Genomic DNA, 10,416 nt, shown 5'->3' on the forward strand with positions numbered 1-10,416 from the left:
GGCCTCCCTCGAGTGACTTCTGAACTTCTGCGGTCGACTGGCTTCATATTCTTTCTAGTGGAAGTCTTCTGCCGAGTGGAAAATCTCTAAATGGATGCTCTACCGAGTGACTCATAGCGAGTCAGTCGAAATCTTCCTTGAAATCTTTAAGTCCTTAATGTTGTGCACTTGGGTAGGGCCTATAGGTGAGGCCTATGGCCTTATCCTAGATACATATCCCTATCAGGAGGTGGATGTGCTAGGACTGGGGGACGTCGGCCGACTTAAATGGTCGGCTATGGCCTCGGGCGGAGAGCCAGAGCGACGTCACACAACGTTCATACCGTGACAACGAACGAGGCGCCAGTCAGACCTTTGGGTTTCAGAACGAGTCCATGTAAGGCCATGTCGTTAGGCCACGTGACGGACGCGTCCGATCGCACCCGGGCTCCTTTATATCCACACCATATTTAAACTCCATATGAAAGGGTGTCGGTTCGATTGAATTTTTTTTTTACGAACAATGAGTGGCCGGTCAATTTGCGTGGGGTTTGAGATGGATAGAAGGGTTATGGCTGTACATGACCTAACACCACGCTAGAGATGCGGACCGGTGAAAAGAAAAGGAAAAAAATTGTGACATGTGGGCAGAGAAGAGATTCCTCCCGGCCCAAGTTGGCGGTTAAACACGAGCACAGACTCACCGCAGACCGCACGGCGCGCTCAGCACACTCGACAACATCCTCTGCAGCCGCGGCAAACAGAGCCACACAGGCACACACTCGCCACCAGATGGCCGCCGTCGCGGATGAGCCGTGCCGCTGCCACATTGTGGCGGTGCCGTTCCCCGGCCGGGGCCACGTCAACTCCATGATGAACCTGTCCCACCTCCTCGCCGCGCGCGGCGCCGCGGTCACCTTCGTCGTCACCGAGGAGTGGCTCGGCCTGCTCCGCACCTCCGCCCCGCCGCCGCCCGGCGTCCGCCTGCGCGCTATCCCCAACGTCATCCCCTCCGAGCACGGCCGGGCGTCCGACCACGCGGGCTTCCTCGACGCCGTCGCCGCCGAGATGGAGGCGCCCTTCGAGCGCCTTCTCGACCGTCTCCGGGAAGAGGAGGGGGAGGTCGCGGCGCTCCTGGCCGACAGCTACGTGTCCTGGGTCGTGGGCGTCGGCGACCGGAGGGGCGTCCCGGTCTGCTCGCTCTTCCCCATGCCCGCCTCCTTCTTCGCCGCCTACTACCACTTCGACTCCCTCCCGCCGTGCCTCGTCGGGGAGCACGCCGCGGCCGCCGGTGCTACCGCAGGTCAGGTTCCTCCTCCAAGAATTTTTCAAGAAAAAAAAAAGGAAAAAGGGGTCCAAGCATTTCTGATATGCTGATAACGCTCCTGATTACTGGACCATTAACGCTACTGATAGGATAATGATGCTCCCGATTGCTGAACCATCAGCGTTACAGATTGAGGAACCAAACAACATTTCATTCCATTTATTGGCTGTTGCATCTATCATGTGTTGCGTTTGAATGTACTATCTGATTTACATGTTAATGTTCATGAACTAGGGTCCTTGATAACTCTGCCAAAAATATATAACATTTCACTGATTCAAGTGCCATTGTTTGACTGCTCCATTATTTATGTGCACATCCCGACGTATTTCAAGTGACAGGATACGGTGTAGGCAGCTGCATGTGCAAAGGACCGACTGACGCGGAGCGTGGCCAATAAACATTGCCTTGCCAAACATGAAAACCTTTATGCAAATGATCACATGTAACTTTGAAGTGGGCCTGTCTAGGATTTTTTCACTGTTTTAACCTTTTTTCTAAACATGAGCACAAAATGAACCAGATTTGAAAGCATTTCACGATCTGACCCTTTTAGAAACGCCACAAGCCGTGGCGTTGCTGCCCCACTATGCAATGCCTGTCTATCATGGCGTTGCTGCCCTACAGTGACACGCCTGTCTACCGTGGCGTTTTTTTTTTTTGCAACGCCAGTCTAAAGTGGCGTTGCAGACCCACTGTGAAACGCCAACAGTGCTGGCGTTGCTGCCCAACAGTGACACGCCTGTCTACCGTGACGTTTTTTCTTTCTTGCAACGCCAGTCTAATGTGGCGTTGCAGGCCCATTGTGAAACGCCAACAGTGCTGGCGTTGCAGACCCACTATGGAACGCAGCGACGACATCCAGCCAGCCCACGGCATGCTGCCAGCAACATGTGTACTGCTGAAACGCCATGGACCATGGCGTTTCACGCGTGGCCTGCAACGCCACATTAGACTGGCGTTTGAGTGGGTCTGCAACGCCACATTAGACTGGCGTTTGAGTGGGTTTGCAACGCCACATTAGACTGGCGTTTCTATGTGCGTCTGCAACGCCACGGGCTCTGGCGTTTAAAAAAAGGTCAGATCGTGAAATGGTTTCAATCAGAGTTCATTCCGTGCAATACTTTCATCCCATGGGTCAAAATCGTGAAAAAATCTGCCTGTCTATTTGTTTGTAGCACATGCTATCATATTCTACATGCAGGTTTTTTGTTATAGACAGTCCCAAATAGCCAGAACTGAGCATAGATCAAGCTTGAGAAATTGGTATACCATATGTGTTACTTTTTTATAGTCATTATTATAGTGGATATAGTTTGTTCATCTCAATAATAAACATGGCAGCTTGCAGCATTGCTCAGTCATCCTTTCTTTTATGCAGATAAATCTGATCAGAGAGTTGAGCACTATATTTCAGGCTTTGCTTCAAGTTCAGTAACCTTATCTGATCTGGAGCCCTTAATTCACAACAAGAGAACAGTAAACCATGTACTAGCAGCTGTCTCTAGCATTAAGAGCGCGCAATGCCTCCTATTCACCACTATGTACGAGCTCGAAGCCGGTGTCATCAACTCCCTAAGATCAGCACTCCCATGTCCTGTTCTCCCAGTTGGGCCCTGTATTCCCCACATGGCCCTGGAAGACCAGCATTCCAAGTGCAATGGAGAAGTTACCACCAGTCCAGGAGACTGCTTCACCTGGTTGGACTCTCAGCCTGCGAACTCAGTGCTATACGTCTCCCTCGGCAGCTTCCTCTCTGTGTCAGCCTCCCAGCTTGATGAGATTGCATTGGGCCTGGCATTAAGCGGTTTCAGGTTCTTATGGATTCTCCGTGAAAAGGCTTCCCGGGTGCGAGAACTTGTCGGCGACACCGACAGGGGCATGATAGTGGCGTGGTGTGATCAGTTGAAGGTTCTGTGCCATCCTTCTGTTGGAGGCTTCCTGACACATTGTGGAATGAACTCGACGCTTGAAGCTGTCTTTGCTGGTGTGCCTATGCTTGCTCTACCACTGTTCTTTGATCAACCCATTAATGGTCGTCTAATTGTTCAAGACTGGAAGGTTGGACTGGCCCTGCGGAAATGGGCCGATAAGGATGGCCTGATTGGGAGTCAGGACATTGCAAGGGCAGTTAAGAGGCTCATGGCCTGCGATGAAGCCGATACCAAGGCAATAAGGAGGCGTGCCCTTCAGTGGAAAGAGGTCTGTGGCAGAGCTATCGAAAAGGGTGGATCTTCATATGATAATCTCAGTTCATTGATGGAGATGGTATGCACGTCACGATTTACTGAACACGATCAGCAACGTTCCAAAACCGATGCTTGAAATGCATCATCTGTTCAACCATTTGGTTTACCATCAATTCAAATGAGTGTAGTTTTGATGAGCAGTGTGTCCTAGGGCTCTTAGTAAGGTTTCTGGCAGAGCTGTCAAAATGGAAAATCTCAATTCATTGATTGTAATCACGATGTCCTGAACTCAATCAGCCATTTGGTTCCATTGCTCTTGTATCTTCATCAAAAGACATTTGGTTTCGTTGCACCTTTAGCTTGTGGTAAGGGATTATTGCAGCATAGTGGAATTGTGTGAGTAATTTTGATGAGAAGAAAATCTAATGCGTTGTGCAAATATGGTTCAAATTTTGAATAAGCAGTTAAAAATATGGTTCAAGATATGATCATGAGGACATATTGCAAACTCAGTATTATTGCTGCCTGTTAAAAAATAAGCTGGTTAAAATTATGACGATTGAATAATCCTCACACGTTTAGGAGGAAATTCAGAAGGACAGGGACATCAAAGATTATTCAAATTTTCGATGAGCAGTGTTTTTTATTGCATAAAGTGGAAATAAGCTGAGATACTGTGAGAAGAAAAAATAATGTGCAAAACAACCTCCAATTCACTATTCTAAGAATTCTACAGACACTGTTGCAGTTATCGAAAGGCTCAAATTATGAAGTGCAAAACCACCTCCAATTCACTATTCTAAGAATTCCACTGTTATCGAAAGGCTCAAATTATGAAGTGCAAATTGCAAACTGTATTTTTACAGCCTAACTGGTTAAAATTATGATGCTCTGCAACTTGAATAACAGTTTGATATCATCCTCACACACACCAACACCATATTTTAAGATTGTAAATTGCAAATTGCAAACTGTATTTTTACAGCCTAACTGGTTAAAATTATGATGCTCTGCAACTTGAATAACAGTTTGATATCATCCTCACACACACCAACACCATATTTTAAGATTGCAAATTGCAAATTGCAAACTTACCATCCAATTAATCTTTTTGACTGAAAAATTCTACAGACCATATTTTTAGATATTCTGATTGCAATTTGACAGTTTGATATCATCCTCACACACACACCAACACCATATTTTAAGATTGTAAATTGCAAATTGCAAACTTTATTCACCATCCAATTAATCTTTTTGACTGAAAAATTCTACAGACCATATTTTTAGATATTCTGATTGCAAATTGCAAACTTCATATTCAGATGGAAATTATGATGAACAACTGTGGTTCAGATTTTGAATAAGTAAGGAAGAAATTCAGAATGGCAGAGACATCCTATTCAAAATATTGAATAACTGTCGTATACACGAAAAGACCCTTCATCTTTTTGACTGAACATTCTCCAGACCATTTTAGATATTCTGCTTGCATGCAAACTTCATATTCAGATGAAAATTATGATGAACAACTGTGGTTCAGATATAAGGAGGAAATTCAGAATGGCAGACATCAAAGATTATTCAAAATATTGAATAACTGTCGTACACAAACATTCAGAAGACATATATATACACCAAGACCAAGGTGTATTTTATCACGCAAATCCTAATAATAGTTTATCAACAAGTCAGATAATATGCCTGACTTGCGACCAAACAAACAAACACGGCGAAATGTCAGACAAGCCTTCCATCATCACTCCCAAGTCTTGCAAACCAAAACAACAAACAGACGACAGATCATTTGCACAGGTCGGTCGCAGGCGGGCGCAGCGCGACTCCTCCGAGCTTCTCGCTGGAGTACTTCTTGTAGACGACCTTCAGCTTGCTGTCAGGCGCGGTCGAGTGCGAGGCCACCAGGATCTTGGCGGCATCCCTGAAGTCAGTCATAACAGAAAAGAGTTGTCTCTGTCAGTGCCCCTGAACTGGATGAAATCACAGGTTCAAGCTACAATGGAGATGATTCAGTGCATGCTTACATCAGCTGCGCTTCAGTGAAGCCAGTGTGGTGCCTCAGGGTGTCGGTCCACAGCGGGGTCTTGTTGAGGGTGAGCCTGGCGGCGTAGACAGCAGCGGCGGCGACCATGGACGGCTTGGACTGCACCAGCCCGTACTGCAGGAGCGCCAGCTCCGCGAAGAAGAAGACGGTGTTCTCCATCTGCACACACATCCAGGGGAAGACGAGAGAGAAACATCAATCAGCACACAGACTCGCTGCTTTGGCAAAATGGCAAGTACATCTGAAGAATTTGCATGCAAAAATCTGAAGTTATTTTTACCTCCTTGTCGTTCTTGTGGTCTGTGGAGGAAGACGCGGCCTTGGCGAAGCGCACGAGGAAGACGTAGAGCGTGGGCACAGTCAGGTTCCACTCGAGCCTGTTGAGGATCGCCTTCTCCATCTTAAGAATCTGCTCCCTCGTGTAGGCGCTGTCGGAGATAAGTATGAAATCATTCACCTGCAAGCGTACGTAAGCAGCCACCAGTCAAAACATGGATTCGATGAATGAACGAACACTGGTCAGTGGAGAAAAGCAGAGGGATGCAATGCAATGAAGCCTACCTCAGGAGCCCAGATCTCCTCGTACTTGCAGGCAATCAGGAGGGCCGAGACGCCCACCAGCTGCAGCTCCCGCCGGAGCACGGGCTGCAGTGACAGATACATATCTATGATGTAGACTGTCAGATAGAGCGACTCCGGCATGAGTTCAAATTTCTGGTGGACCTCCAGGATCCAGTCCACCAGGATGCCCCTCATCTTGGCGTTGATCTCCACCTGCGAGCCCATGTAGTCTCCGGCGCGGCAGTCATTCTGTCAGAAGAGCATGGATGGAAACAGCACCGTCAGATTCAGAAGTTCTGCGGCAGAGCAGGACATCCCACTACTTGCTATCAAGGGGAGCGGATGGTCTTACCTCGGCCACCTTGTAAAACTTGTAGATATCTTCGATGTAATCAACGACGGCGAGCTGGTTGTCGCCGTCAAGCTTGTCGATGTCCTGGATCACTGGTTCTTCGGTGATTCCAGCTGCAAACTGGCATTGCAATGGTGGATCAGAATCAGATCAGACTCCTTGCACAGGTCTAGGAAGCAAGTGTTTACTGTCGACGGGTAACGCGCGTACCTTGGAGCGTGCCGAGAGCACGTGACTGAGGGTGGTGACCACCTTCTTCCTCGAGTACTTGCGGACGGAGCTGACGCTGCTGGCCTCCGACTTGGTCACGTCGGTGTCGGAGCTGATCTCGATCACGTGCTCTGGTGGAGGAGGGGCGGGCTTGACATGAGCCCTCCGCAGCGCAGGTCTCGCCGCCGGATTCTTGGCCTTCTCCTGGGCGTTCTTGAGGAGCTGAGCGCCGAAGTTTCTCGTGACGGGGCGGTTCACGGGCTCATGGAGCTGCGACTTCCTGTTTCTAAGAAGGCACCATTAGCGGAAGGTCCACAGGAAGAAGAAGGGGGAATCGTACTGGAACGAGTAGTGGGCTGCTTCTCCTTACCCATCGGCCGCGCGGACGTTGACGACGTTGGCGATGTCGCCCAGGGGGGGAGCGCGCCGGTTGATGGCCTCAACGTTGCCGATGTCGCCCAGGGCGCGGCGGGTGTTCTTGGGGTCGGGCTTGCCGGCCATGGCCGCCTTCTGCTTGCCCATGGCGGGGACACCACCACCACCTAAGGTTGCACGGCAGAAACAAGAGAAAGTCAGATCCGTCGCTCGGAGGTGGATCAAATCAAACCACATCAAATCGTCATCAGAGTCGAATCTTGCGTCAGAAGCTGCTCTAGCAGCAATCAATTCAGACCAAAAACGAGGATTGGAATCTTAAACAATTAATCGGGGAGAAAGCCACGGATCGGATGCTTGAGGCAGAATCTTGACAAGAAATCGGCCGGGACAAGCATCAAGAATTCACCCCAACCAGACAGGGCGTCAGGGCCGAACCGAGCACCCCCCAAGAAACCATCTTTTCCCGACATTAGAACAAGAACCAGCGAAGAACCAAGAACAAGAACCACGCCAAAGGAAAGAAGAAGAAGAAGAAGAAGAAGGGAAGAGGAGGGCAGGGCAGGATCCCGCCGGCGCACCTCTGTTCTGCTGCTGAGCGGCAGCGACGTTCGGATTACGTGCGGCCATCGCGTCCCCCTCCTCGCCCTGGCCAAAGATCCCGGAGAGCACCGAGGAGAAGAAGCGCGCAACCCGCGAGCCCTCTTCCCCGCCGGCGAGTGCAGCCACGGCGGGTTCCGGCGAGCTTTACGGCGACCCTTCTCCGCGGCTCAAGGTTATTACGAAATCTACGTTCGCTCGCTTTCGTATCGCGGGTGGATCGATCGACGGCTTGAAGGGGGAGTTCTTGGAGGGATTCGGGGTCTGGGTTCCGGAGGATGGGAGGAGGGATATAACGAGGCCCTGCCTGTCTGGGTGGGCGGCGGCGTGGGCCTCTGCGCGGAGCGGGGATGAGGAGGAGGAGCGGGGAAGAGGCTCCAACGGTCGGTAAGGGCTCTGATCGCAACGGTCGGTAAGGGGGATCGGACGGCCGGGATTGAACGGGGGGGACTAGCCGTTGGGTGGCTGGCTTCCGAGCTGGAAAGGGTTGTGCAGGACGCGTAACAAGCAATGCATTTGATCCAATATGGTAAGAAATTAATGGCTACTGTTATTGAGAGAGATTTTGTATGTGCCTATGATGGATTCACAAGATTTCTTTGACGTGTGGTTTTCTTCCATCATTCATTCACTAGCCATTGCGTGTTCTGGGTTGCATCGGGTGGAAACAGCGAGCCTCTTTTTGCGAAAATATGAAAACAATTAACTCTTTCCAAAAGTGAAAAATGTAGTTCTTTAACTCTTTCCTAAAGCGAAGATGCAGGGTTCTATACGTTTTTATGGTGGGAATTTGTTTCGGTCATGTGAATAAAGCAATTTGTATAGAGGGTGGCGTTACCGAGCTCGGGGTTATTGTACGGTACATAAAAAATATTACCTCAACTCGAAAATAACTGACATGGTTTTAGTTCAATTGAAAATTGCATGACCCTTTGACATCGCAGAAACTCTACACAAAAGATAAAGTTTGAATAAGGCTCCAAATTTCAAAATTTTAAGCATTGATTTTGTGTTTGTTTTTCTTGCCCAGAGCTTCGTCCATGTCAAAACCTGAGCGTCTTTGATGCCATAAAAAGTTAGGTTCTTTTCAATTGTATTTGCTATTTTTCGAATTTACTTTCATCTCATAGCAGATGAGCTCGGGATCTACCATCAACAATAAATTTTTAATATTCATATTTGTGATGTATGAAACTGCACCGACCTTACGCTATACTAATATCATCCAGTTTCAAAAGATTTACACGTTGGAGAGCCAAGAAGCATCCTGGCTTATGTTTAACGTGAATTATATTCTTGGTCAAGTATTCTATGTTGCGTGGATACTTTAAAAAGCACGCGTATCCGGACAGATACTACTGAATACTCAGATAGTGCCCTGATACACCATGATACGTATCCTTTGATTTATAATTTTTTAATGTTTGATACAGGGCGGATATTGTCGTGATACATTTTGGATACGGAAACGATTGGTTACATTGTAAGCATGATGTATCTCACCATTTCTTAGTTTTATTTGTATTTACCATTGTACTGATTTATTATGTTTTGATGCCAAGTTTTCATTTAGAAGCTAACATGGTCAAAAGGGAACCTAAAGTATTTGCTGGATGACTTGGTCACTTTAATATATTGATGTATCGGGTGCACCCCTATATCTCTGTATCCTAGTTCTTAGAAAATTGATGTATCATGTGTATCTTCGTATCGTGTATCTGGTATGTATACAAATCCACACAATGTAGCAAGTTTTTGTGAGTATATGACCTTTTTGCCGGATTTAAATTTCATGGCACGTTTTATCACATTTAAGCTATAGTTCGCTGAATTATGAGAATCGACGTGATTTGAACTTTACTTCACATTCAAATTATATGCAGTTGACTATCAAAACTAATTTTGTGGGCTTAGCTCGATTTCTGCCAGTGGTTCATTGTTCACAATGGGGTTTAAATAAAGGTATTGTGCAATTTACCTGGGAGCCTCGCTTAGATGACCACAAATTGATTACAGTAAATAGAATTACAAGAAGACCAATAAATTTAGCTTGATTTGTGATCAAATGATGAAATGCACACGAGTTGCACATCACACAAAGTTTAAAACTCGCCCAATTTTTGAATGTGGTAATGACGATTGGAATTTACATATACTATAACACTAATCTTCGTGAAATTGGAGAGCCCGCATTACATTATGACATCCCATTTTAACCTGGTTAACAATTTCTCAAAGCTTTCTTATTTAATTATTAATTTCTACTTTCATAACACTATACTAAGGAGTCACGTTCAATTGAGGTCTCCAAGACCCATACTAAAATTGGGTCATCCGATTTTGACCTGCTGAACAATTTTTCAAAACTCTTTCGTTCAATTCTTTAGACAAATACACTATGCTTTCTAATCGGTTTGGCTTACGATATTGACCGAAACATTTTCTTTTCAAATCAATCAACAACAACCGACCTAAAAAACATATCAATCACGCTCATGCAGCCCTCGATGTAGAAAATTTCACATATATATAAGGTTAGTTAACATATAATATAGAATCATATCACAAAAGGCCCATCAAATTACTGAATTATAAATAAAAATAAAACACAATATGTAATCTCCCCCACAAATCAAACGAAATATTCCATTAGTTTCAAAATATAAGGGGCATTAGTTTTTTGGAAAGTCAAATTCTTCAACTTTGACCAAGTTGAGAGCAAAAATATCAGCATTCATAATATTAAATAAAAAATCTGAAT

At 46.6% G+C, this 10,416-nt stretch overlaps 2 protein-coding genes across 3 annotated transcripts; one reads left to right on the forward strand and one right to left on the reverse strand.

Annotated features, from left to right (window-relative positions):
* The first annotated feature begins 567 nt into the window (after positions 1–567).
* LOC123444638 (UDP-glycosyltransferase 87A2-like) lies at positions 568–3,916 on the forward strand. Its single transcript, XM_045121425.1, has 2 exons — positions 568–1,282; positions 2,688–3,916. The coding sequence occupies exons 1-2, from the start codon at positions 583–585 to the stop codon at positions 3,629–3,631; spliced, it is 1,644 nt and encodes a 547-aa protein (XP_044977360.1). The 5' UTR covers positions 568–582; the 3' UTR covers positions 3,632–3,916.
* Positions 3,917–5,052: 1,136 nt separating this feature from the next.
* On the reverse strand, positions 5,053–7,932 carry LOC123444639 (cyclin-B1-1-like). Of its 2 annotated transcripts, none has more exons than XM_045121427.1 (8): positions 7,637–7,932; positions 7,051–7,222; positions 6,681–6,960; positions 6,471–6,590; positions 6,119–6,367; positions 5,838–6,014; positions 5,538–5,716; positions 5,053–5,434 (listed from the first exon to the last, which is right to left on the reverse strand). In XM_045121427.1, the coding sequence occupies exons 1-8, from the start codon at positions 7,683–7,685 to the stop codon at positions 5,299–5,301; spliced, it is 1,362 nt and encodes a 453-aa protein (XP_044977362.1). In that variant the 5' UTR covers positions 7,686–7,932; the 3' UTR covers positions 5,053–5,298. The 2 variants fall into 2 exon arrangements, with proteins under 2 accessions (XP_044977362.1, XP_044977361.1); XM_045121426.1 differs by having other exon boundaries at positions 6,681–6,966.
* Positions 7,933–10,416: the final 2,484 nt, after the last annotated feature.

Source organism: Hordeum vulgare, chromosome 3H, assembly GCF_904849725.1.
Source record: "Hordeum vulgare subsp. vulgare chromosome 3H, MorexV3_pseudomolecules_assembly, whole genome shotgun sequence".
Lineage (NCBI taxonomy): Eukaryota > Viridiplantae > Streptophyta > Magnoliopsida > Poales > Poaceae > Hordeum > Hordeum vulgare.

What these genes read in the sequence shown, in the direction of transcription:
- LOC123444638 (XM_045121425.1), top strand. Translation starts at nt 583, where the DNA reads ATGCGGACCGGTGAAAAGAAAAGGAAAAAAATTGTGACATGTGGGCAG. An exon ending in GGCCGCCGGTGCTACCGCAG is followed by an intron (nt 1,283 to 2,687) that starts GTCAGGTTCCTC and finishes TCTTTTATGCAG; the next exon opens with ATAAATCTGATCAGAGAGTT.
- LOC123444639 (XM_045121426.1), bottom strand. Translation starts at nt 7,685, where the DNA reads ATGGCCGCACGTAATCCGAACGTCGCTGCCGCTCAGCAGCAGAACAGA. An exon ending in TGCTCTCGGCACGCTCCAAG is followed by an intron (nt 6,591 to 6,680) that starts GTACGCGCGTTA and finishes TTGCAATGCCAG; the next exon opens with TTTGCAGCTGGAATCACCGA. An exon ending in TTCACTGAAGCGCAGCTGAT is followed by an intron (nt 5,435 to 5,537) that starts GTAAGCATGCAC and finishes GACTGACTTCAG; the next exon opens with GGATGCCGCCAAGATCCTGG.